This window comes from Oreochromis aureus, linkage group 4, assembly GCF_013358895.1.
Source record: "Oreochromis aureus strain Israel breed Guangdong linkage group 4, ZZ_aureus, whole genome shotgun sequence".
Lineage (NCBI taxonomy): Eukaryota > Metazoa > Chordata > Actinopteri > Cichliformes > Cichlidae > Oreochromis > Oreochromis aureus.
In genome coordinates this window covers 8601109-8628996 of record NC_052945.1, presented here as the reverse complement: position 1 = coordinate 8628996, position 27888 = coordinate 8601109, and the positions used below count along the sequence as shown (strand labels likewise).

Below are 27888 nucleotides of genomic sequence, written 5' to 3'. Positions count from 1 at the left end.
GTAATGGTAATATGTGAATACTGTAAGGCTCTGTGCAGCAACACCAGTCTGCAGGCATCTGCAGCTTCTCAGAGAATCATTATAAAAGGGCTATAATACCAATATAGACATCAGACTGCAGAAGTGAGAAATCTGCAGAGCAAAAACAGCTACCCTTTTCACACCTGAGGAAAATGAATTTGGTTAAAGTCATCAAATTCAAACTTGTTATCACTCACTTGAGCCAAGTCACTGTACAGTTATCTAATGATAAAGAAACCCTTTATATTTATCCATCCAAACCCCAAACTGCTGTTCCCTTTGCAAAATAAATACCCCCACCTTTAATGAACAATATGAGAACTCCATGTTAAAGCGTGGGAATGGGGTAAATTCTTGAAACCTGAAGGATGGAGAAATGATTCAACCTCTATCACTAGCCTTGAATTAAAGACATTCACAGCCATTTTTTACAGTTTATTGCAGGTCATTTCTGCAATCCACCCCTTCCTAGGACTCTAATATAACTTTTATGAAGGATTTTAGAGTCACTTTAGGATTATTAGCAGATTAATTCCACTGCAGTGTGTCACACTGGGACATCAGAGTTCGCGACTCGCACTAGTTCTACACTGCAGTGAATCCATTATTGAAGATATTGATCCCGCCTCTGACCTCTGCTGCTCCAGCAGTTGCTAACAAGATATTGTTTTTATCAAAAGCTCGATTGACTGCTAATGTTGTTTCTATCTCTCTCTTTGCACAGCGCCTGCCAAGTCTGATGATTTTGCTTTCTACCTTGAGGGCGAGGGCAAGTGCCTAGGGGTGCAGGATCGCTCCCTTGCCCTGTCAGCCGCTTGTGAGGAACCCAACCAGCGCTGGAAATGGGTGACTCGGAGGCGGCTGTTCAATTTGGGCTCCTCCTTGTGCCTGGGTGTGATCACTAATAACGGCAGCTTCAGGTTTGATAAATTTCCTTTAGGAGTATACACCTGTGATCGCGAACCCCCCAAAGTACGCTGGAGCTGGAACTGTGACCAAGTGTTGCACAACTTCAACAGCTATTTTCCATCTGATCTACCCTGGAATCTGACAGTAGTCCGTTCCAATTGGACTCTACACGGGGGGCTGCAAGATCTGTGCTCCAAAACAAATCAGGGTAGGTGTAATTGTTATCAAAACAGTTCAAATTTGCAGTATTTTTCTAATTGGTAGATAGTCTTTATCTATCTTTGTGCCAATACCTGTCACTCTGAAATAACTTTGTTTTTAAAACTAGCATTCCAATAAGCAAAAATTAAAATAGAATTAATGAAGGATTAAAAAACAATTGAAAACACACACGAGCCTGTTCTTTTGCATTAATTAGTCATATAATGTTTTCTGATTTTAATAAAAGCCACAAATAGTTAATTAATTTAACACACATACTAATTAAACCCTTTTTTCTAGTTGGTTGAGCCTCTTTTGCCTAAATGACCTAAAGCAAATGATTCCAGTAGCTCAGTTCTGTGAAGTAATCAGGAGGAATTCAAAATCATTCATCTTTCAGCTCAACTTAAGAATGCCAGTGGGAACTGTTCTCTTCAGGTTATTCTACTGTATTTTGTATTGGATTGTGTGCTGAGGAGCTCCCTCTAAAAGACAGTTTCTTTGTGTTTTTCTGAGTATTTTGGGGGATTTATTCTGATTTTTAGGGTAATTATCCTCCTGCAGTCTTCTTATATCCGATATGTTCATTTCAGAGTTTTTAAATTAGCTCTAATATTCATGTTAAAAGCCAAGGCATGCCATATATTTACTCCAAACTGCAGTAAGCTGTTAAAGTTCAAATAATTTATTCCTTTTGCACAATAACAATAAAATGGTTTATTATCTAATAAGATTGTTCAAAGGCAGCTTAGATGAAGATTTAGTTTGGGGTTTAAAAATGTTGAAGACTGAATGATATTTTAGGAATCCAGCATGATTAAGAGACACACTGAGAAAAACATACTCACATTAAAGAGTGTGTTTATGATGTGTCTGTGCCAAGAATGCTGTATTATGTTGGTAATTGCCATTTTCTGTGTTAGTATTAGTCTGCTTTGATTGCTGTTAATGAAGAGTATAAATTGAAGAGGAATGCACAGTTGGCACCCTTCTGCACGACTGCGTCATAGCATGACATGAGCTGTGGATGAATTAAATGTTGCAAAGGCGCATTCTTTCCTACAGCCTTTGCAAAATCCCATAAAATGTTACAAAGGGCTGCAACTGCAACAGGCAGCACTTTGAGAAACCCTTAAAATCACAAGTTCACTTCTTCTTGCTCTCGTATAGAGATGAATATATATGTGAAAATCATGTAAGCTTCACAAAAATACAATATGAAATCACAGATATTACCCTTTAAGAAATGTAGATTGAATTGAATGTTTGTGATTATAGACTCACCTGTATGACTACATAACATCATATGAGGTCAGTGTATGATCACACTGAGTGAGGTCATCATTCTCTGCATGTTTTCTGCGTCTGTGTGGCAGATAGACTTACTGCTGTGGATGCCACAGCTGTATCAGATCAAATGGATTTAAAAAATGTTGCTTTTAGGGAATGCTCGAGGACTGGCTGCCAGCCGGAAATCCAAGGAAAAACATTGTGTGTTGTGTGTGTAAACTCCGGTAAACACACACAAGTTGTTCTTGACCTAAAGTATATTTATATTTCATATATTTAGTTTTCTATCTAGATTAAATCTGACCATTGTGGTTGGTACCCAAGCCCCATTTCTGCTGTAAGTTCCATTCTTACCATTATCAAATGTCAAAGTTGTTCTTTGACAAAATTTTACAGCTAGAGTCGGTCAGCCATATAAATCTGTAGTTAACATGCTGTGCTCAGCTGAAGTTAACACAAAAAAGAAAAGTCACCCTTTTATATTTTTCTCCCTTCTTCTTTTATGTGGCATGCAAAATGGGAGGATTGACATTTTTAACTTTCAAGCGGCAATCTTTACAACTTCCTTTGTGAAGTCTGCTTGCGCATGGAGAGGAATGCCTCTGATATTAGTCAGCCGAGCATCAGCTCCTCTGCAGCCAAAGAGCCAGTCAATGCTAAAGGCAGAGAAGAAAGTCAGGGAGGGAGCTTCAGAAATCTTTCCTCTCTCATTTAACATGTCTGCCTCACTTTCCATTGGCTTGACTTGTTTTGGTAACACCGCAGATCCAGCCTCTCCCTCTCACACTCCCTCGCTTTCGCCCTGTTTTTCACACTGTACTATACTTGTGGAATGTGGAGACTAAAATGGCGAGTGTAGGATGGAAAAAAAATGTAGAAATCAGGCATAATTTCTTGTTAATATATAATTTAAGATCTTGCTTTGGGATATAATTAGTTGGGGCTAATCGTTTCTAATATCATAAGAATTTCTGAACTGTTTTTGCTTGATGTTCATGATAAAAGACACTTGGCTTTCTGGAAACCCCGCCTGTTTACTCTTCTTTCCGCTGACCACTATTTGACTTTACTATCAAATAGCTCATCCTCTGTTTTTTACCCTGAGTTTGATTATAAAAGCTGCTGAGAAAACATATAAAGTATTTGAGTTCAGAAAAGTTCACAAGCATAGCTCCAGAAGAAAACAAACACAGACCTTCTCTGCTGCTCCATGCAGGCTTTTAAAGTCTCTCTTGTGTTTACTCTGCAGAGATCTATACAATTCAGGGGAACTCTAATGGTCGCCCCTGCTACCTGCCCTTCCTTTATGATGGCCAGTGGTTCCACACTTGTACCAGCACCGGCCGTGAAGATGGCCATCTTTGGTGTGCCACCACCTATGACTATGGCAAAGACGAGCTTTGGGGATTCTGTCCTGTCAAGAGTAAGTTATAGCCTTATATGCTGATGTTACATGATACTGTAGTCTTACATTTATATTTCTCAGTCCTCAACATTAAAATGCTTCTTTCACTCTCCTCTAATTTTTTGTTAATTCCATTGCCCTGTCAGGTAATGGCTGTGAAACTTTCTGGGATACTGACCCGGTCACAGACAGCTGTTACCAGTTTAACTTCCAGGCAACCCTATCATGGAGTGAGGCTCGGATCAGTTGCCAGCAGCAGGGGGCAGACCTGCTAAGCATCACCAAGCTGCATGAGCAGACCTACATTAATGGTAATGTGCAGAGGTTCACTGCTGTTTGAAATATGCTTTATTCTTGGTTCTTTAATGCAAGTTATATAAAGTGAAACCCTATCTTTATAGTTCCATGCCATTACATTTTTATGCTGTTACTCACAACATAACAATTGAATGATCACAGTGGAAAAGTAAAATCTATTAGAATATGGGTTTTCGGGGAGATTCTGGGTGTTCCTTGCACTTCTGTTAGATGTGCTTTCACCGTCTCAACTCCACAATCAGTGACTATAAAAACCTTAGAGTTCTGGTGACATAATATTTTAGCAAAAAGTCAACTACTTTGGCAGGTATTTATATCTGACTGTGGACAGATATTATTAACAGCATATTGTCACATTTATTCAAGATGGTCACAAACTTTATTTATATATTTACAACAAAAACGTGCAAATTTGGATCTTCTCCTCATTTCTGCGTGTATTCTCTCTGGGTACTCCAGCATCCTCCCACAGTTCAAAGAAATGCACATCAGGGTAACTGGTGACCTCAAATGTGTCATACTGTAGCTGTGAATGTGAATCGTTGGTTATCTTTCGATGTTAGCCCTGTGATAGATTGGCCACTTGTCCAGGGTGTACCCCACTTTTCGCACTGTGACAGCTAGGATTGGTTCCAGCCCAACTGAGACCTTTTACTGAATAAGTTGGTGGATGGATGGATGGATGGATGGATGGATGGATGGATGGATGGATGGATGGATGGATGGATGGATGGATGGATGGATGGATGGATGGATGGATGAACAAAAACAGGATTTGCTTTGTGCAGTGACCATAAAAATAAAAGCAATATGCAGATTTTCCTGGTGTGACCTCACTGGACTCAGTACCTCAGGAATTGGCTGTGTAACATATTGGCAAACAGAATATTTGGTTTGCAGAGTCACTCTGCCAACAGGAATATTGAATTTTGAGGGTGATGTGACTGTCCTGCCAATATTAGGCCACGCTTAGACTGTTGTTACATAACTATTGTGTAATCTGCCTGGTGCAGTGGTGATTGTTGAAGTCACAGCTAATCTGACAGAGTTGAGTAGCTTTTTACTTTCACATAGCAAAACCATTTTTATTTATCTTTTTACTTATTTTAAGAAGATGTTGTTGCTGTTTTAGGTTTACTCACTGGCTACAGTGCTGCTTTGTGGATTGGCCTCAATGACCTGGACATCAGTGGAGGCTGGCAGTGGGCCGACTCCTCACCACTCAAGTATCTCAATTGGGAGCAAGGTTGGCCTGTAAAAACAATTCAAGCTTTTCTGTCTTTTTAAAGCTTGAAGTTTCTGTGATCTTTCTTTTTTTGAATGTTTATTTCCTGCAGATGGCTGAGATAAAAATGCATGCTTGTTTTTAGTTCAGTTCTCAGTTCAAACACCTGCTTGGCAGCTCTCTGGTGCAACCACAATATTCGAGCCTGTTGAGCCTGAGAGTATTTTGGGATTGACACCCTGGAAATCAGTGATTTTCTGAAGAGTTTGTCTCTCTTACTCATCTTCAGAACAGCCAAATCACGCTGAAGAGAAGAACTGTGCTGTAATAAGAACTGAGTCATCAGGTCGTTGGCAAAACCGCGATTGTTCAGTTGCTCTTCCATATGTCTGCAAGAAAAGACCCAACGCCACCCTTGACCCCTTCACCACTGGTTGGTTTTTTTATGTTTCTTAATGCAAACAGTAATACCACACTGAAAAAGTCCAACTTTGATGGGTTTTATCTCTCTGGTTACACAGATTCGTGGGCAGATGATGAGAAATATGAGTGTGATGTGGGCTGGCAGGCCTTCCAGGCTGGTTGCTATAAGCTTACTTCAGAGAAAACTGACTGGAATACAGCTCAGAAAACGTGCCAGAAAATGGAGGCCAACCTGGTTAGCATCCACACTCTACCTGAGCTGGAGTTCATCATACGTGACCTGAAGAAAGGTGTGTTTCTTAGTTGGGTTTTTTGTTTTTTGTTTTCTATAGTATTGTACTATTCCCTCTCAAAGTCAGAAATGAATTCAAGTTAATGTTTTTCTGGGTGTTACCACACTTTTGTTCATCAAATGTTTCTGAAATAGGTTTCAGCTTTAACTATGTCATGCAGATTCTCGATGCCTCTGCAGCAGAGTTCCTACAAATAACCAAGTTGAGGGAAATAAAAACAGTGTTTTCAGGCATAATGTAGACACAGGATTTTTTGCCCAATAATGAGAGTTTACGTAACTAATGTTAAAGCCCAGTAGGTTCACAAAAAAATCCTCAAAATTTAACAGAAATGTCTGAAATGTTATGTTTTGTTTTAAACACAGGGGAGAGAACATGTTGGTATTTTAGCAGTGATTATGGTGTGAATTTTAAAAGAGAATTTCATTTTAAAAGCTTGATTATTTTCTCTAATATACCATGTTAAAAATAAAGTAAATAGATAGAAAACAAATACTGTTTTACAATTTCCCAGTTATGATTCCAGTGAATCTTTAAAAAGTCTTATATGATGAAAAACTTTAAAATTTTGCTTATAATGCAGTTATATATTAATATCATTGGATATAATAATTTAATCAGCAAAATTGATCAGTTTGGAGACAAATTTAGAGAGGCAAGGCTGAGATGGTTTGGACATGTGCAGAGTCGATATGTTGAGCAGAGGATGCTGAATAATGCTGCCACACAGGAGGAAAAGACGAAGACAGCAGAGAAGGTTCCTGAGTGCAGTAAAGGAGGACATCCAGAGGGTTGGTGTAACAGAACAGAATGCTAGGAATAGTGTGAGTTGGAGGCAGATCCCTGTGGTGACCCCTAATGAGAGCAGCGAAAAGAAGATCAAGTTAGTGTTTTTTGTTTTATTGCCATGTGCTGAAAACCTTTAAGTTTGGAGCTATTAAAAAGAAAGCAGTTGAAGCCTTTATGAAACAGTCATGTTGCTGCAGAACAGTAATCGTCTTTTAAGACATTCTGCACATCATAAATCTGCATCACAGTTTTGAACGTTAACAAATGTGGCAGAGGTGATACAGCATACACTGCTGAAACCAGTACTGTTACATTTTATTGCTTGAAAAGTTCTAAAATTGTCCTTAACTTGATTTTAAAAAGATTGCAGCAACCCTCTATATGCCTCCAATCTTCATGATTAAATAAAGAGGAAACCAGACAGTTCTCTCCTTCCTTCTCACATTCTTTCCTGAGCTTAAAAACAGCACACAAAGTGTGGAATCAAATTCTTAGTCATGAAACGGCTCCAGCGAATTACCAGACCTAATGGAAAATGTCACAGATGGAACTTAAGCCTATTTCTTTTGTCCATAATCATCTTTTTAACCCAACAGTCTGTTTTTTGTTTTAGACACTGAGCAACTGTGGATAGGGCTCCATGACACTGACATGCAAATGGACTTCCAATGGACTGATCACACTCCTGTTATCTTCACCTACTGGCATCCCTTTGAACCCAATAACTTCCGCAACACCCAGGAAGATTGCGTTTCCGTGTGGGGACCTGTGAGTGATCCCTTCTGCACCCTCACATTAACCAGGGGGCCATAAGAATGCCACAGTAACAGACCTTGACTATCAGCCAGACTCCATTTGTATATATTTACCAGCTGTGTTCTCTCTTTCTGTTTGTGTCTTGCCAATGATGTGCAGGAGGGCCGCTGGGATGACAGCCCTTGTAATCTGACCCTGCCCTCCATCTGCAAGAAAACAGGAACAAAGAGTGATGGGAAGCCAGAGCACCAACAGTGTAAAAAGGTATAACTCCTTTCTTCTCTCTATACTTCATTTTCTCCTTGACATTTACTGCTTATGCTTTAGATTACTGGTATTTGTTTCATTCCTACTATAGACACAGACTTTTTTCTTTCTATATTTCCTTCTTTTTTACCATAAATAATGTATTCAGAGCTATTCAGCATACAATTCTAGCTGCTGACAGGATAATTATTATTCTGAATATTTCACCCATTCCTTCACCTTTGGCCTCTTTTCCATGTGCTCCCCTCCATCTCTCACTCTTCAACTCCATTCCACTGCCCCCAGACTGTAACTGGAATATAAATCATTATTTAACTTGGAAAGTAACAAGGTGCACCAGAGAGACTGAGCCCTGTGCACATACACTATTCTCCCGGACAAAAAAAACCCTCTAAATAAATTCAAATAATTACGTTTCTTTGCTTCAACATGTGCACATACAAAAAAAAAAGATGTGGCAGTGCCTTTTACTTGTACCCAGAGAACTGAGCTGCATCTGTCCCTGATTATACAGCTCATAATTCTCTCCACACAAGACTTTACACCACTCGTACCTGACCATCACTGTCCAAGTACTACATTTACGGGGCTTCTGATTAATGTTTCACACAGGGGATCACTGTAGAAATTATAGCTCATATCTGTGCATCTTTATGCCCTTCAGCAGTGTTTTCAGCAATATATTTTTCCTAAGTACTGATTTATGATGTAAATGATCTCAAGTTGAGGGTCGTGTTGCTTCTCAGCTGTTACATTCAGCAAAGCTCTGCATATGGACGGACCATTTGTTTGGTGTAATGAATCCTTGCCTCCCTGTCCCTGGAGACTGAGGCATCATGGGTGGTAATGTGACAGGGGTCATTTGGCATGGCCTGTGCTGCAGGGTCTTGCAGCCGTGCGGTTTGTCTCGAGCAGATGAGCTCACTTCATGCAACATGTGAAACAACAATGACAGAAAGCCCACTGACTGCTTCAGCAATATTGCACTGCTTGATCCTGAAGCCATTTACCCCATCTAGTGCTGGGCTCATTTTTCAAAAAATGTAATGGATACTGCTGTACTGTCGTTTCACCTACTCACTGAAGCAGTAACTTGCTGTGATAGCTGTTGTTTTTCAGCTTTTTTGGCTTCTAGTTGTACTATTTTAATTATCTGGATAATTCACTTGTGTTGGAATTGATATTTTTTATATTGTCATTTGTGTTTAGGAACATACAATCATTTATGCTTAGAAATATATAATCATTTGTATGCTGATAAAGTATCTTGTCCTTATCAGGTCTGATAAAAGTCTGTGTGCACTTGTGTACCATGAGATTCAATTCAATTCAATTCAATTCAATTTTATTTATATAGCGCCAAATCACAACAAAAGTCGCCTCAAGGCGCTTTATATTGTACAGTAGATTGCACAATAATAAATACAGAGAAAAACCCAACAATCATATGACCCCCTATGAGCAAGCACTTTGGCGACAGTGGGAAGGAAAACTCCCTTTAACAGGAAGAAACCTCCGGCAGAACCAGGCTCAGGGAGGGGGGGCCATCTGCTGCGACCGGTTGGGGTGAAAGAAGAAAAACAGGATAAAGACATGCTGTGGAAGAGAGACAGAGATTAATAACAGATATGATTCGATGCAGAGAGGTCTATTAACACATAGTGAGTGAGAAAGGTGACTGGAAGGAAAAACTCAATGCATCATGGGAATCCCGGCAGCCTCGCGTCTATTGCAGCATAACTAAGGGAGGATTCAGGGTCACCTGGTCCAGCCCTAACTATATGCTTTAGCAAAAAGGAAAGTTTTAAGCCTAATCTTGAAAGTAGAGATAGTGTCTGTCTCCCGAATCCAAACTGGAAGCTGGTTCCACAGAAGAGGGGCCTGAAAACTGAAGGCTCTCCCTCCCATTCTACTTTTAAATACTCTAGGAACAACAAGTAAGCCTGCAGAGCGAGAGCGAAGTGCTCTAATGGGGTGATATGGTACTACAAGGTCATTAAGATAAGATGGGGCCTGATTATTTAAGACCTTGTATGTGAGGAGCAGGATTTTGAATTCAATTCTGGATTTAACAGGAAGCCAATGAAGGAAGCCAAAACAGGAGAAATATGCTCTCTTTTTCTAGTCCCTGTCAGTACCCTTGCTGCAGCATTTTGGATCAGCTGAAGGCTTTTCAGTGAGTTTTAGGACATCCTGATAATAATGAATTACAGTAGTCCAGCCTGGAAGTAATAAATGCATGAACTAGTTTTTCAGCATCACTCTGAGACAGGATATTTCTAATTTTAGAGATGTTGCGCAAATGGAAGAAAGCAGTCTTACATATTTGTTTAATATGTGCGTTGAAGGACATGTCCTGGTCAAAAATGACTCAAGGTTCCTCACAGCATTACTGGAGGCCAAGGTAACGCCATCCAGAGTAAGAATCTGCTTAGATACCATATTTCTAAGATTTTCAGGGCCGAGTACAATAACCTCAGTTTTATCTGAATTAAGAAGCAGAAAGTTAGCGGCCATCCATGTCTTTATGTCTTTAAGACATTCCTGCAGTTGAACTAATTGGTGTGTGTTACCTGGCTTCATGGATAGATAGAGCTGCGTGTCATCTGCATAGCAGTGAAAATTTATGCTATGTCTTCTAATGATGCTGCCTAAGGGAAGCATGTACAATGTAAATAGAATTGGTCCTAGCACTGAACCCTGTGGAACACCATAATTGACCTTAGTGTATGAAGAGGACTCTCCATTTACTTGAACAAATTGGAGTCTATTAGATAGATATGATACAAACCACTGCAGTGCAGTACCTGTAATACCTACAGCATGTTCTAATCGCTCTAATAGGATATTATGATCAACAGTATCAAACGCTGCACTGAGGTCTAGCAGGACAAGCACAGAGATGAGTCCACTGTCAGAGGCCATAAGAAGATCATTTGTAACCTTCACTAAAGCTGTTTCTGTGCTGTGATGAGCTCTGAAACCTGACTGAAACGCTTCAAATAAGCCATTCCTCTGCAGATGATCTGTTAGCTGTTTGACAACTACTCTTTCAAGGATTTTTGATATGAAAGGAAGGTTGGAGATTGGCCTATAATTAGCTAAGACAGCTGGGTCTAGAGATGGCTTTTTAAGTAAAGGTTTAACTACAGCCACCTTGAAGGCCTGTGGTACATAGCCGATTATTAGAGATAGGTTGATCATATTTAAGATCGAAGAATTAATTAATGGCAGGACTTCTTTGAGCAGTTTAGTAGGAATGGGATCTAAAAGACACATTGATGGTTTGGAGGAATTAATTATTGAAGTTAACTCAGAAAGATCAATTGGAGAAAAAGAGTCTAACTTAACATCGATGGTACTAAAAGTAGCTGTAGATAATATTACATCTGTGGGATGATTATTGGTAATTTTTCTCTAATGATAAAAATTTTATTTGTGAAGAAGTTCATGAAGTCATTACTAGTTAACGTTAAAGGGATGGTTGGCTCAGTAGAGCTCTGACTTTTTGTCAGCCTGGCTACAGTGCTGAAGAGAAACCTGGGGTTGTTCTTATTTTCTTCAATCAGTGACGAATAGTAAGATGTTCTGGCTTTTATGGAGGGCTTTCTTATAAAGCAGCAAACTATTTCTCCAGGCTAAATGATGATCCTCTAAATTTGTGACACGCCATTTCCTCTCCAGCTTACGAGTTATCTGCTTTAGGCTACGTGTTTGAGAATTATACCACGGAGTCAGGGACTTTGGATTTGAGGCCTTAGTTTTCACAGGAGCTACAGTATCCAGAGTCGTACGTAGTGAGGAGGTAAAATTATTAACAAGATAATCGACCTCTGTTGGAGTAGCATTCAGATAGCTGCTCTGCTCTATGTTGGTACAGGGCATTGAAGATGATAACAGTGGGTGGATTATATTCTTAAACTTAGTTACAGCACTTTCAGAAAGACATCTACTTTGATAAAGTCTACTCTCCACTGCTGTGTAATCAATTATTGTAAATGTAAATGTTATCAGGAAATGATCAGACAGCAGAGGGTTTTCAGGAAACACTGTTAAATATTCAGTTTCTATGCCATATGTTAAAACAAGATCTAGAGTGTGATTAAAGTGGTGGGTGGGTTCTTTTACATTTTGAGAGAAGCCAATTGAGTCTAATAACAGATTAAATGCGATGTTGAGGCTGTCATTTTAGCATCTACATGGATGTTAAAATCACCCACAATAATTATTTTATCTGAGCTGAGCACTAAATCAGATAAAAGTCTGAGAAATCAGAGAGAAACTCTGTGTAAGGCCCAGGTGGACGATAGATGATAACAAGTAAGACTGGTTTCTGAGTTTTACAGCTGGGGTGGACGAGGCTAAGCATCAGGCTTTCAAATGAATTAAAAGTCTGTCTTGGTCTTTCGTTAATTAATAGGCTGGTGTGAAAAATTGCTGCCACACCGCCCCTCGGCCTGTGCTTCGAGATTTCTGGTAGTTAGAATGACTCGGGGTGTTGATTCATTTAAACTAACATAATCATCCTGCTGCAACCATGTTTCTGTAAGGCAGAGTAAATCGATTTGTTGATCAATTATTAAGTCATGTACTAACAGAGACTTGGAGGAGAGACCTAATATTTAATAATCCACATTTCACTGTTTTACTCTTTGGTTCAGATGTGGATACTGTATTGTTCTTTCTTTGTGATTTTTTATGTTTAAGTTGTTTATTGCTGGTTTTGGTTTGTTTTTGTCTTTTGGGAGCTGACACAGTCTCAATGGAGATGGGTTTTGGGGGTAGCAGGAGGAGAGAAGCTGCAGAGAGGCGTGTAAGACTGCAACTCTGCTTCCTGGTCCCAACTCTGGATAGTCATATTTTGGGGGTTTAATGAATTTGTCCATATTTCTAGAAATGAGAGCTGCTCCATCCAAAGTGGGATGGATGCCGTCTCTCCTAACAAGACCAGGTTTCCTCCAGAAGGTTTGCCAATTATCTATGAAGCCCACATCATTTCTGGGACACCACTCAGACAGCCAGCAATTTAAGGAGAACATGCGGCTAAACATGTCACTCCTGGTCTGATTGGGGAGGGACCAGAGAAAACTACAGAGTCCGACATTGTTTTGGCAAAGTTACACACCGATTCAATATTGATTTTAGTGACCTCCGATTGGCGTAACCGGGTGTCATTACTGCCGACGTGAATTATGATCTTACTGTATTTACGTTTACCCTTAGCCAGCAGTTTTAAATTTCCTTCAATGTCGCCTGCTCTGGCCCCTGGAAGACAATTGACTATGGTTGCCGGTGTCTCTAGCTTCACATGTCTGAGAACAGAATCACCAATTACCAGAGTTTGACCCCAGCGGGTGTGTCGCCGAGTGGGGAAAAAAGCAGTTGGACACATGAACAGGTTGGTGGTGTACCTGGGGCTTCAGTTTAAGACTATGCTTCCTCCTCACCGTCACCCAGCCGCCTCTTTCCCCAGCTGCTTGGGGTCTGCCGGGGAACAGCTAGCGGGCCCACGCTATCTTCGGCTGCACCAGCTACAGGGGCCTGGCTAGCTACGGGTGAATGAAGGGTGCGGCCGAGTCTCAATTCAGTAATCCTGGCCTCCAGTGCTGCAAATATGCTACATTTATTACAGGTATCATTACTGCTAAAGGAGGCCGAGGAGTAACTAAACATCTGACACAATGAGCAGGAAAGTGCAGGAGGGACAGGTGAAGTAGCCATGGTGCTAACGAGTCGGCTACGAGCTAAGCTAAGCTAGCGAAACAGTAAAGAGACAGTGAGTGAATACTTTGGCTATAAATTAGGTAGTGAGTACACAGAAAGGGTGATTCAGATGAAGCACGTTAAGATTATACTATGAAAAAGGGATGTATCAAAAGATTTAAATTAAATTGCTAAGCAGAAAAGCTACTCAGAAACACCACTGTATTTGAGCAGGAACAGGAAGTGATACTCTACCACAAAGCGAGCGAACACCAAGTGACAGCGCCACCAAGAGTCAGGAGGGAAGCAGAGGAGATGAGCGGAAGCAGCCTTGACATTATAATTTCCATTATAGATTTAGAAACCAGACTGTTCAAGTGCAAGACTTCACATATTTAAATGTGCATTTGAGACATGACCCATTGCAAGTTCCTGTTTTTATAGTTTAGCAAGACGCCTACTTCTGCTTTTCTGCATACCTCATACACACAGTTTAAGTTCATTGAGAGGTTGTATGTCTACGTATGGTATAGCTGGAAACACACACACACACACACACACACACACGCACAAGCGTATACATTGCTCACACACACATGCTTGCCTTAAAACTGTCACGTGGTTAACTGAATTATGTGTAACCTCTGTTGTCAATAAAAGAGTGAGGCGGACGCAGAGGAGTTGGAGTTGCTTGGACAGGCGAGTGACAGCACTGCTCTCCAGGGCTCCCCTTGCAAGTAAAATGTACACTGGTTTCTGTGTGGTTGCTTTCAGTAACAGGTTCTCTTTACCAGCAGGGTTGACTTAAACCCAACAACTTGCTTCAAGACGGTGACTTTAATAACTTAAAGAAGTCCAGTCACCTTCTTTTCAACCTCCTAAGACTACAATGACCTGTTTGACTGAGAACCCACACAGACACTTGCTTCATGTGTAAATAATCAGGAAGGAAATACATCAGATTTGATGCCACAGGCAGGATGGGGAATACAACTGGAACTGCTAATGGTCCTTCAACCAGGCTGTGTTGAAAAGAGGTCCTAAAATAATTGAAAACTGAACTTGGTGTTTCCCCACTTCCCCACGTGTCCTTCCAGTACGGAATTACAGCAAACAGCAAAATGAAAAGGTGTCTTTAAAATGTGGTCCCAGACACTTTTTCATGTCACATAGCTCCCTCAGGCCTGTGAGATGGACTTGAGAACCGACCTCTGATGGCCAAGTGTGTCTGAGCTTACATTTGATCTGGATTGTTTCAGCTTAGTACATTCAACTTACTATTTATCAGTTATAGTTAGCTAACTGCCTCAACAATAGTGCTTACTATTTCAGTCATCTGCGTCTTTCACCTTTAGAGAGCCCCTAATATACTCAAACTAACAGATTCACCCGCAAGCCATACATTAGCAAGCTAAAAATATTACCCCTCTCCAAAGCTTCCCTCAGCTGCTTAAAAAAAAACTTCAGCTTGTTTTTCAGCTGTCAAGCCCACATCATTATTGTTTTAACTTACTTTCACTGCTACCATAGTGCTGTTTTCTAGAAAGAAAAATGCTCTGAAAAGCAACTTCATGCTAGCTTCTCAGTATAACAGAGATACATTAAGGAACTTGTTGATGAAATAAAGGGAAGGCAAGTTATAGTTGTTGTTGGGTTGTTTTTTTTCTTAGCTATATATGTGCTTTCTTACAGCATCAATGGGACTTATCCCAATGTGGTCCATTGTTTGTGTCCATGTTTTGTGTGAGTAAGTGCACTGAGAATAGCGTACTTCTATCTACAGAACATCAGCATACCATTTGTTGTCAAATGATGGATGGCATATGGGTGATTGTTTATGCTTCTATATAATTTACATATAAAAACACTGCAGACTAGCAGAAATAAATCATTTATGTAGCATTTTGGAAATTCAACATCAGTCAGCACGGGTTGTTTAATGTTTTCAATGTAACACAAGCAAAGGGTGGTTAGCAAAGGGTTTTGGGGAGGTGTGAGTTTCAGGAAATAATGCTTCTCAAGCAGCTGATATCTTTGGGGTTTCTGCCTAGATGGCAAATGTGGTTGTGCAAAAGGCCTAGGGTTGGGTTTATTCACACAGTGCTGTATATAACCTGTCTCTCTCTATCGTTCTCATGCAAAATCTCACCCCTTCTACATGTTGGCTGCACTCTGCATCTGTACACGTCCACAGCTACAGTACATGAGGGCAGGCAGGAGGGGCTGAGTCCAGGGAAAGTTTTTTTTTCATTCTGCAAATGGAAAATTATCAGCTTTCTGTTTTTACATGCACTAATTTGTGTTTTATGAAAAATATCATTCAAATGCTTTGCATCGAAACATACTATATGCTGTATATTTCCACCACGCTGTACAAAAAGTACAGCGTGGTGGGTCTTGCATGATTTTACATAGTTCATCTAACTCTTTCTGGTGAAACACAATGAATTTAAACTGCATAAGTCAGTGGTCATGATTCTGAGAGAAAACATTTTCCAAAAATAAGTATGATTGTCTCCGTGTGTGCTTTGATTCACTTTGACGTTCAGACTTTAAACTAGAAAACCTGAAGAGTTGCCCAACCTTTGTAGATGCTTGCTTTCTTTGACTGGTATATTTATTTTGTAAGGCTTTGTTTTGTTTGGTTTTATAAGTCTCCACATCCTGTTAAATTCCTCTCCTTTCTTCTTAGGGCTGGAAGTGGCACAGTCCTGCTTGTTACTGGGTGGGAGAAGAAATGCTCACCTTTGATGGAGCCAGAAAGTTCTGCGAGGACCAAGGAGCCACACTTATTACTATCACTAACAGGTAAATACTGCACTGACAGGGAAGTGATTTTACCCTGCACTGATTAAAAGTCAGTCCTAGCTCCCTAAAACACCTCGTCGCTTTTAAAGGTTTGAGCAAGCCTTCGCCAGCAGCCTGGTGTCCGGGCACTCTGGAGATTCCTTTTGGATTGGACTCCGTAACAAGGGAAATCACGGTGCTTTCCAATGGATTACCAATGAGGAAGTGTCCTACACCCACTGGAATCGAGACCAGCCAGGTGGGTCACACTCCAGATTTAAATTAGCAGAATTGCATGTACAGTATGACCTGATATTGTACTGCTGGTAACTGTACTGTTGTTACAACAATTGCAGAGCAACTTTAAATCAGTTATTATTGATATACTGTAAACCACTGATGATTTTAAACAATCTTCAAAAAAAATCCTTTAGCACCATACATCCAGTGAACAAGTTTTTGCCAGTAAATAAGTGCTGAGTTTTTCTTTGGTCTATCTGATAATATACAAGTAAATATAATATAATGGAATCCACCTGCTAGCTGGGGGTCTTTCTGGAAAAGCCCAAAATTTCCATGACATTCATGCTATTGATGAGTATGAATTTATAAACTTCTGACATCAACTGTATCGCCCGAGTGTTTATTAATTGTTCTTATTCCTGTTGCTGTGAGGAGTTTTTGTATGGAGAATTACCTGTTTGATTGACTACAATTAACAGAAAAGAGAAAACAAAATGAAAAGAGGAACATGCATAAGTTTCTTGTTTTCTTTTTTGTTGCTGGCTGCATTATGCTTACATAATAGCAGGTCATTTACAATAGCCCCCAAATAAAAGTAGGTTAGTAAAGTCTCCTAATCAAAATGAATTCTGTTTCAGAGCCAATTTGTGATTTAACGTGCAAAGAAGAAAATAGATTGGTCCCAGGTGTTTTATTCTTTTGCCAAAATACAGATTTAGAACAACATTTAGAGGCATTTACTTCTAAAGCAGTCTTTATTAACAGACAATATGCGTGTCTTGGAAAATAATCAGCAGCAGTTGCAATTAGCCTGAAGGGTGCTTTTGTGCTACTTTTAATTTAATGTTTTAAAATTGGACTACATCTTGAGAAACTTTTAACGAGTGTTCAGTCAATTAACAACCATCAGAGCAACAGAGAAGGAAATTCTATTAGTAAAATATTGACCATCGTGGAGTTTAGATCTACAATGGAAACAATTTCTAAATCAAACAGATGTGTACTTGTCACTAATGGATGTAAAGATGTAAACTGTCTGAACTTTACTCAGTTTAAAACAGATGCTTGCGCTCTTTGAAGTGCTCTCTGCACTTTTCCTTTGCACAGTATATGCCTGCACCATGGTTCTGCCTGACATTTCTTCCTGATTAAAAGAGAGCTTGAAATTCCTATGTGCAGCATTCTTTCATTTCCCATCAGCAAATATGTCATCCTTATGGATGAACCATAAGGGAGATGAGTAATAGAGCAACAAGTTATTTTAATGCATGTGTTGTCTGTATTGAGAAAGGTTAAATACAAGATTCAACAGCCATAATTGCCGAATGAGTAATGCATAATCACAGCAGCCTCTTTTCCTCTCCACTCACCTACGTATCGCCCCTGTATCTATTTCAGCCAACATTAGTAGCGGCTGTGTTTCTATGGCGACGGACAAAGAACAAGGTCTGTGGGATGTGAGGGAGTGTGCATCATCAAAGGCCAAATTCATCTGCCGTCAGGGCCCCGAGCTCCCCGTCCCTCAGCCCACCCCGAGCCTCAGCGGGTCCTGTCCCAGCGGCTGGAAGAGCAACAGCAAACTACGCTACTGTTACAAGGTTCATCCAAGAAGTCGAAAGTAGAAAAGAAAAGAAAAGAAAAGAAAAGAAAAGAAAAGAAAAGAAAAGAAAAGAAAAGAATTATACTTCTTTTATAACAAAGTAGTGTGGTGTTCATACTTGTGCAGGTATGGAGTTGGTTATATCTTGGTGCCAGATGGCATCTGTGGGTGGCATCTGCCAATGACTGGTAAATTTCTTGCAGCAGACCCTCCCATTGGTTCCAAATTGGGTTGCACAATTTTGCGTTGCCATGCTGGCACCAGGGTTTTTTTTGCATTTTAGTAGAAATAAATGAATTTTTACTTCTGGAAATTTTAATCTGCCACTTGTAACAGAAATAATTTGTTCAGCAATCAACGAGATTTGAAGAAGAGAATTAATTAAACTGAATGACATCTTCATCATCTCTGTTCAGGTGTTTCATTTCTCCCAGCTGGAGCAGAAGTTAACTTGGATGCGGGCTCATAATTTCTGCAGGAAACACGGAGCCAACCTGCTGAGTATCAGTAGCTCTGAGGAGGAGCAGTTTGTTCTGCAGATCCTCCATGAGGCCTTTGGGTGTGTGTGGATTGTTGTTTAGATGATATGCCACAGTGACGATGGTATGGATAGTGGTGGTGAGGATGATGGCGATGATGTGTCCCCACAGGGAGTCAGAGGAACATGAGCAGCACTGGTTCTGGATTGGACTGAATCGCAGGAACCCCATGGACAATGGAAGTTGGAAGTGGAGTGATGGACTAGCTGTGAGTCATGATAACAAGCAGCCTACATGTGGGGTGATGAAAAATACTTCAAATGCAATCTGTTTAATCCTTGCTTGTGTCTCAGTTAACATACCAGAACTTTGGTCGGTACTACTACAACATACGGCAGTGTGCTGCGGCAGACTTAGGTAGTATGACTTGGCTGGCCATGCACTGTGACTCTGAGTTAGACTGGATCTGCAAGATCCCTAGAGGTACAACAGCCGTGGATCTTTTTTAAGCATAAATCGTGTGTTGGATCAATACATATTGTCAAAACATATACTTGTTGGTCTTCACAACTTTTTTCTTGTATTTTTAGGTAGTGTTGAGAAGGTACCAGAAATCACTGAAGGTCTGTCTTATTTTCATAGCTTTCTTTTTATCACCTTTGTTTTTATTTTAAAACCTTCCTTCTACATGTCAACGTTGTTTTTTAATTTCCTTGCTTCATTCAGGCACCAGTTCACCTGAATGGATTGGCTTCCGGGAGGCTGAGTATAAGTTTTTTGACCACCGTAGCACTTGGGACCAAGCCCAGAGGATTTGCTCCTGGTTTGATTCTTCATTGGCCTCGGTTCACTCAGCAGAGGAGCAGACGTTCCTGGCCAACACTTTACGCAAGGCACAGTGCTCGTCATCATTTACAGGAACTAATTTAATCCAAAAAATGAAATTAATTGCCACTCTCATGGCAAGCAAGTAAAGTCCAGCTTCATCATCACAGAATATAACCATTACACTATATATAACTACAGTTAATTATATAATTATACATTCACAGTGATACTGTGGTATAAATCTGTGGTACTCTTTTTCTATAAACAGACCTCTTATGCCTAGACACACTTTTTCACAGTTTGTGTTTCACCTTCAGATGTCAAAGGTGGAAGGTGACCTCTGGTGGTTGGGACTTCACACCTATGAAAATGACGGCCGCTTCCGATGGTCTGACCACTCTGTGTTAAATTATGTGGCCTGGGCCCTTGGCAGGCCGCTCCCAATCAGCCGAGATCGGAAATGCATCTGCATGTCAGCCAACAAAGGTAAGAGCAGCTGGAAAGAGATATAGTGAGAAGCTCATTTAAATACAGAGTATTTCCATTAGCGTGTCTTTCTCAAACCCAAACAGAGGACTGGGCTGATCAAAAGTGCCACTCTGACCTGCCTTACATCTGTAAGAGAGTGAATGTCACAGGGACCGCTCCTCCAACTCCACCATCCCCTCATCCACCATCAGGGTGTCGTGATGGATGGTCTTCCTTTCAGCATAAGGTAGAGCTAAAAGTGTAACAGCATAACGCATTATGTTCATTTGTACAAAGGATGACTCAAATAAATTTTGCATGCAGCCAGTAAAGTACAAGAACTACAATAACAACAGAGCACATGCTATATTTCAGGCATCCTTATGCAAGTTGACTACAGTAAAACAGCGATATTGTCTGCTTGTGTAGTGTTTCAGAGTATTTGATCAGTCAAACCGAGTCACATGGTCCGCAGCCAAGCTAAACTGTGAGAGTCAGGGAGGTGTCCTGGCAGTGATATCCAATCATTTGCAGCAAGGTAATTAAAGGAGAATACAAATGGCATACAGTCAAAACCTGGGGGTGGAAGAGGTGTGTCATCAGAATGTCGTGCAACTTATTCTCTTCCTCACAGCTTTTGTCACCACTTTGCTGAAGAACGCCAGCACTGAACTTTGGGTGGGTCTGACTTCAGACTCTAAAGCAAATTTCAATTGGGCCAAAGCTGGCCTGCTCAGCTACACAAATTGGGCACCTGGCGAGCCTCTCGACAACAGTGGACCACACCAGAACAAGACGCCGGTACTCACAGCACTTTTTATGTCATGGCTTTGTCATCAATCTGTTCCTCTTCTAAATATTTCACTGTCACCCTTCAGGGAAACTGTGTGGTGATGTATCATGAAAACTGGCAGAAGAAAACAGGCATGTGGGCTTCTCGAGCCTGTGAGATGGAAAGTCATGGCTTCATCTGTCAAAGACAACAAGGTCTGATAATCACTTATTACCATAACAGTGTAATTAAGAAGTGCTATAATAAGAATTACATATGTTAGTTAACTATCAAATCTGACTTCAGACCAAGGTCTCCCTCCGTCTCCGGCCCTCATTCCTGCCTCCTGTCTAAGCCTGTGGAGCTGGGGGGAGTGACGTACCGAGTAGTGAAAAAACGCCTGGATTGGACTGGTGCTCTGCACCTCTGTGAATCTTTGAATGGGACTCTTGCCAGGGTGAAGGATCCCTTCCAGCAAGGTTACCTCACACTGCTTATAAACAGCTTGCACCAGCCAGCCTGGATTGGGCTTTACAACTATGGAGTAAGCCTATTATAATTAAAAATACAAATATCAGTTCAAAAGGTATTTATCAGTGTGAGAGAAACTGCAGTGAACTAATTTTTATTTTCTGGTTCAGGGAAGGAGCTTTACCTGGCTGAATAATGAAGATGTCATATATTCAAACTGGAATGATGGAGAGCCTAGTCTGATGGCTGGATGTGGTCACATGACCACCACAGGGCAATGGACTGTGACTCCCTGTGATTCGAGACTGGATGCTGCTATCTGTCAAATGAGTGGTATGTGTGTATCAACAACCAAATATAGCATTGCATTAAAAGGAATGCGAATAACAAGTTAGTAGGACTCTGAATATTCTCTGACAACATTTTGACTTACATTCAAATGTTTTGTTTTTGCCAGATGAGCCTGTGATTCATCAGTGGATCTACACTGGCATGTGCCCCCAGTCTCTGGGAGAGTGGGCTTGGGTCCCTTTCAGAAACCACTGTTACGCCTTCAATTTGCAGCTGCTTAGACTGCAGGATGATGCACATAGATCCTGCAAAAAAAGTATGGAAGCATCTCAGAAACCACACGTCTCCACTAGCTTTATTGTACAACTTGTACAGCTTATAACACGAAATTGAAAACCAATTAAATACAAAAGCCCTGTCCTTGTCCACGGCAAACATAATTGACAAAATACATCAATAATACTAAATTTAGCAATGTTGTCATTCAGCCTGGGGCAGAACTGTTCTGTCTCCCTAGTAATCAATTCTGTTTGGTTCCATCTCTGTTTCTTTCTTTTTGTCTCTTCTAGTCGGAGCAGAACTTCTCTCTATCATGGATGAGACAGAGAATGGATTTGTATGGGAGCACATCCAGAGTTATGCAGAACAGGCACATGGAGCTTGGCTGGGTGTCAACGTGAAAGGTCCAACATTATTGCCTCAGCCTGTCTCTTCTATGTCGCTCTATAGCAGCAGATTTAAAATCCATGCTGACTTGAAACTACTTATGGAAGGAAAATGCTTGCAGTTTATCTTTTGTGATTCAGTTTATTTAGTATAATTATTGAATGCAAGCAAAGTGCCTTATTCCAGAAAGTTCATTTAATATCTTATTATTAGTCAGGGTAATTTGATAATTTAAAAGAAGTGCTATAAAACATGTTTGGCGAGATAATGAAAAGATAAAATTTTTAAGCAGCGTGTGTTTTTCTTTTATGCAAAACTAAAGACAGAGTCCTTGAAAACTGCCATCTGAATATGTTTATGCTCATGCTCCTACCACAGGTAGAGGTCTAGTGTGGGCCGAGGGCACAGAGATGCTGTATACCAACTGGGAGGGACATGACGTCGCTTCTTCTGTGCTCTCCATCAACTCCTGCTTCTGGATCCAGAGCAACACTGGTCGGTGGAAGCCGGGCTCCTGTAGAAATCGCACACACGGAGTAATCTGCAAACGGCCTCGCAGTAAGCACAAAGAAGTTAATTGAACTGAGAGAAGTCATATTAAGCAGCAATTGCCAGTCATTATTATGTTTCTTAGTAAACTGCTAAGGGAAATGCCTAAATGATGATGCAGATTCTTAAATGCTAGCACACTACTGACTGTTCAATATTCCACCCGCAGGTGCTGAAATCTTAACTTCAGACGGTAAGTTTTGTTCACAACTGCCAAGTTATTCAGCTCATTTGAAGCCATCAAGTGAATTGCGTGCACTTATCCAGATTTCCTTCTCTCCTTCTCAATCTCTACCCAGTAGATAGTCACCGCCTGCCCACGCTGATTGTTGTTATGGTGGCGGGCCTGGTGCTTGTGGTGTTGATTGTTGGCGTGATCTACTTCTACCGCCAACGAACTGTTGGATCGCGGGGCTCTTATGAAGGGGCCCGCTACAGCCGCACCAACTCCAACAGTGCAGAACAGGCTGAGAAGAATATCTTGGTGTCTGACATGGAGTTGAATGAGCAGCCAGAGTAGCCCGAGCCGCCCTGGACTAACGGACCAACCCGGGACTGAACCCGACCTGACACAGTAGAGGCTGATTTCAAAGTGCTGAATACAAATTGTGGCATGTATCTGTTTTTGCTGCCACTTTTGAAACCAAAAAACGAGAAAAAAACGAAACAAAAAAAGATTTTTAAAGTGCTGAAAGGCTGTGTGGAGCGCAGCAGATGTTTATTTTTTAAATTGAAACCCTGTCTTCAAAATCCCGTTTTGCCAAAATCTAACAGTTTTAGTGATTTTTCCCTTCACAAATCAGATACCTCCATCTGCACAGCTTTTTCCTAAAAAGAATTCAAGAAGGCCATAATGGATCAGATGGGAATAATTTGTCCCAGCTGGAAATATTCACCATAAAACCAGTTTTATGCAAAAAAATCTTTGCTGCCTTCCCTGGTGCCAAAGTCAGTTTTTTTTTCACATTGTATATTTTCTTCCTATTTTGATTGACTATAAAGCCAAAAGAAAATTTCACAGCTACGGATCAGTTTCAACAACATTTTTCTGTCATCTGAATATCTGCAGTCTTGTTCGGGATCAAAGTCATTTTTCTGATTTGCTTTTTGGTTTTTTCTTTCTTTTTTTTGCCACGTCAATATTAACCTGAACTTGAACTTGTTTTTTGTTGGTTCTTGTGTACATGTGTCTTTCCCACTGACTTTTCAGTATCTGTGCAGCTGCAGAGAAGTGTAACTCATAATGCATGTGTGGTTTTGTGAGCCTGCCTCCCTCCTCTTTCCTGATGTGACACGTCGGCACCAGCTGTCAGTCGAGCAGAGGAGGAGGAAGAAGTCTAAATGTGAATGTGTGGAAGGTGACAGGGACCAGTGACCTCAAACCGTCTGAGGGCATACACTATAATTGTGCACATAAGTAGAAGTTTGTATTGAAAGCTGGTCTTTAAATAGACTGCATTGTCTTTTTTTTTGGTGTAGCAGGTCTGAAGGTTGTCATCAAATGATCAGACTTTGAGCTTCCATGACTTTATGATATACATTTCCGCACTTTCTTCCATTGTCTTGATCTGATTCGGTCTTACTTGTTGCCACTTGCCTTTAGTCATTTTCCTTAAGGCTCAGTAACTGCTCCCAACTTGTTTGTTTTGGCTTCTCATGCTGCCATCTGGAGCTGATTCAGCATTTTTAAGGGCAGTAGTTTCTTTGTATGCAAAGGAGTTACAATTTGATATTTTCCTGATTAACCATTTTAATGACCCTTTATTCACTTTTCCCATTCTATGTTATAACTGTCTGTCTCTTCTCTTTTTGTCTTTTTAATGATGCCGGTTTGACTTACATAAAACCCTTAAAAGACATTTGGAGGCATACCCCCCTTTTATGGGATGCTGGCCAATACTTAAACTTCGAATTCTCCTGCAACAGAAAACATCGCTCATGTGAATGACACAGTTGCAACTATGAGAGCCAAAAAAAATGTCTAAACACCAAATTCAGTCGGGGGTTTTTTCATGTCGTTTTAAGATTTCACATTTGCCTCATCAAATATTTTCCTTGCCTTTTGAGTGCATTTCTGTCTTCCTGTTTAGAGGAATGCTTTGGAGCCATTTCAGTCTGAGGCTTTTGGTGTTTCACTGAAGCTGTTATGGAAAAAAAAAAAAAAAAAAAATCACAGCCCTTTTTGCTCTGTGAGTCGGACTAAGATTGAGGGGGAAGGGAGAAGGATAGGGAGTAAGTAGAAGTGTGTGTTTTAGTGTGTGCGCAGTCTCCAGCTGTGGAATGTTGAGTCGGCAAGAAGAGCTCAGTGGCACGTCTGGAACCAATCAGCGAAGGGGGGCTTTGGGACATGAAGGTCAGAAAAAAAACAGAAAAAAAATAAGTAAAGAAAAGGGGAAAAGGAGGAGGAGTGTAAGGAGGAGCTAGAGATGAAGGTAGAGAAAAAGGAATGTTAAAGGTGCAGGGGTTTAGTCCGAGCTTACTCTGTCCTCTGCTGGTGGATTGCTGTAAAGGTTTGCCTTTATGTGCAGTAGATGTGAACCCATTGAGGTGATGATGTAAAAGTGAGATAAGCATCGGTGTGATCCCCAGTGTCTGTGATGCAGGTTGGCTCATGTCCCTGTGAAGATACCTGAAGCACCTGGTAATTTGTAAGTTTTTGTGTCATTTTTATATGAAATGAATAAAAGTCTATGTTCTCAAAACTTTTGTTTTCACGCGAATTATCATTAATTCCAAAACAAACTCTTTTGTGACTGTGGGAACCAGTTATCTGTCAAGGCCAAGCGCTGACTTAGTCCCACTCTTTTGCAGCGAGCAGTGAGGTGGATTCAACCGTCAATGTGGAAAATGTGGGCTGCAGTGTTGATGTTTTTCACAAGAGGGCACACCTCGCCTGCTGTATGAGACCTCTGCTGCTGAATGTTGTTATCTGACTCCCACACTTGTCTGTAACTGGTTATTGTGTGTTTCTGACATAACTACTTCTTACACTTTCCTCATTATTTTGATAGATCAGCTGTTCTGTGCGACTTAGGTGTTTATGTCTGATATGCTGCTGCTACTGCTGGGAATGACTGCATTCAATTTAATTGCATCTAGTCCAATTAGAGATTGAAAATTATTCTGGAAAAACCAGACCACTTTATTACGAACACCTGTTCAACTTCTTGTTAAGTCATTAGCCAATAGCATGATTCAGTTACTCAACTCAGTGCATTTAAGCACATAAGCATAATAAAGGCAATCTGCTGAGGTTCAGTCTCAGCATCAGATTGAAAAACAAAGGTCATTGATGTGAGTTTAATGATGCCAGAGGAAAATGGCCATACTGTTTATAGCTGATAGGAAGGCAACAGTAACTCAAAATAACCTCGTTTACACCTAAACTATGCAGAAGAGCATCTCTGAATGCACAGTAAGTGGAACCTTGAAGCAGATGAGCAGCAACAGCAGAAGACTACAACCGATGCCACTTCTGTCACAGGAAACTGAGGCTACATTTCACACAGGCTCACCAAAATCGGACAATAGAAGGTAGGTCAGAATTTGGCAATAATGTAAGCATGTCATTACCCTGCCTTGTATGAGCTGTTCAGGCTCTGCTGGTGGTTGTTTAATGGTACAGTGAATGTTTTCTTGGCACACTTTATGGTCCTTAATACCAAATGAGAATCATTTAAATGCCAAAGCCTGCCTGAGTACTGTTGCTGACCATGTCCATCCCTTTATGGCCACAGTGTTCTGAAAGCTTAAACTGATTTTCTAAACATGACAGTGGAGTCACTGTATTCACATGGTCCCCACAGTCACCAGATCTCAGTTCAGCAGAGCACCTTTGGAATGTCCAGCAAACAAATTTGCAACAACTGTGTGATGTTATTTGTCAATATAGACAGAAATCTTTCCAACACCTTGTTAAATCTGTGCCACGGAGAACTAAGTAGTACCAAGTTGAATCTTACTAGTCGATCAGTGTATATTAAGTAAGTTTTCAATTGCAAAATATTGTATAAGAAACCATGAAGACAGCAAAAAGCATATAAGGGAAGAAAATCCTGCAAACACACACACCAAATTAATATAGTGCGACACACTGCCAATTTTAATAAGCTACAAAGTCAATACAGTGGTCAAGCTTATATTAATTTAGGAAAATTGACATACATGTGACCATCTAATGATTTTGTTGTGCTATTTTGAACTACATCAACAAAAAATGTTTAAAGCTTTCTGCCTCTGTTGGACAGCTTTTGTATCTCAAATAGATTTTTATGAGCCCAGGTACAACAGGTACTGCTCCCACATCCACCAGTGTGACCAATATTCGAACCGGTAGACCAACAAGTGGTTAAGCACATGTTTTAAATCCAACACCTGGTGTACTGGGAGCTTGTGGTCTCTTCCTGTGAGAGAGCTCCACCTCTGCAGTATAACATCTGAACCAGTGAATTGCTTGTTATTCAAATCAAACTGGCTCTGTGTAATCCATCTCACTTAGGATGGATGTCACAATGCATCCAACTGCATGCCGCAGGCACTTAGTTTAAAGCATCCAGGGGTTATGTACTCCAGCAGTTGTTTATAAGTTTTCCAGGCCTGACACCTGTCTTTTTTAATGCGTCTCTGGTGTACGGAAACAATCCTCAAGAAACTTTTTGTTTACTGTTTAAACGTTACACGTTTCTCGGTGAATTTCAGTCTCAGCTCTATCTGTCTTGAACAAAGACCTGTGTCTTAAAAAGCTTTGTGCTTTGTATGTATCTTACATACACATCATACTTAAGTGTGTCTGTTCCAGAGTTATGAAAAGCTCTTCATCTCAATTAGTTTTGAGAATTTATTACATGAGCTTGCCTCTGGCTTTTACACATTAATAGTGCATCTAAAAAATAGAAAATGTTCTCTTTTTTTTTTTCTTCAAAAAGGCACATTTCCTTTTTTTAATTATTACTCATAAAGTGTCTTTTGTCATTTTAATTTTGATAATTATGGCTTACAGGTCATGAAAATCAGAAATTCAGTAGCCTATCTTAAATTATTAGATCAGTCAAAAATCATTTGCACTACAAAAATGCCCAACTTCACTTATATAGTCAATACCAAGATGGAGGCAATCAGATTGTGGCATTGCTGA

The 27888-nt window shown here is 40.4% G+C and overlaps 1 protein-coding gene across 1 annotated transcript in view; it reads left to right on the top strand.

Moving 5' to 3' along the window:
• mrc2 (mannose receptor, C type 2) overlaps nucleotides 1-25456 on the top strand; it is a 30368-nt gene extending 4912 nt beyond the window's left edge. Inside the window, 29 exon segments of the mRNA XM_039611243.1 lie at nucleotides 746-1138; nucleotides 3671-3844; nucleotides 3973-4137; nucleotides 5277-5390; nucleotides 5659-5802; nucleotides 5891-6082; nucleotides 7488-7642; nucleotides 7790-7894; nucleotides 16293-16408; nucleotides 16498-16646; nucleotides 18029-18228; nucleotides 18647-18789; nucleotides 18881-18977; nucleotides 19063-19192; nucleotides 19300-19332; nucleotides 19436-19602; nucleotides 19855-20023; nucleotides 20110-20252; nucleotides 20435-20543; nucleotides 20640-20806; nucleotides 20884-20992; nucleotides 21084-21119; nucleotides 21122-21321; nucleotides 21419-21581; nucleotides 21706-21855; nucleotides 22109-22222; nucleotides 22584-22763; nucleotides 22924-22947; nucleotides 23057-25456. Of these exon segments, the coding sequence (XP_039467177.1) occupies nucleotides 746-1138; nucleotides 3671-3844; nucleotides 3973-4137; nucleotides 5277-5390; nucleotides 5659-5802; nucleotides 5891-6082; nucleotides 7488-7642; nucleotides 7790-7894; nucleotides 16293-16408; nucleotides 16498-16646; nucleotides 18029-18228; nucleotides 18647-18789; nucleotides 18881-18977; nucleotides 19063-19192; nucleotides 19300-19332; nucleotides 19436-19602; nucleotides 19855-20023; nucleotides 20110-20252; nucleotides 20435-20543; nucleotides 20640-20806; nucleotides 20884-20992; nucleotides 21084-21119; nucleotides 21122-21321; nucleotides 21419-21581; nucleotides 21706-21855; nucleotides 22109-22222; nucleotides 22584-22763; nucleotides 22924-22947; nucleotides 23057-23274 (4259 nt within the window). The 3' untranslated portion in view covers nucleotides 23275-25456.
• The last annotated feature ends 2432 nt before the right edge of the window (nucleotides 25457-27888 follow it).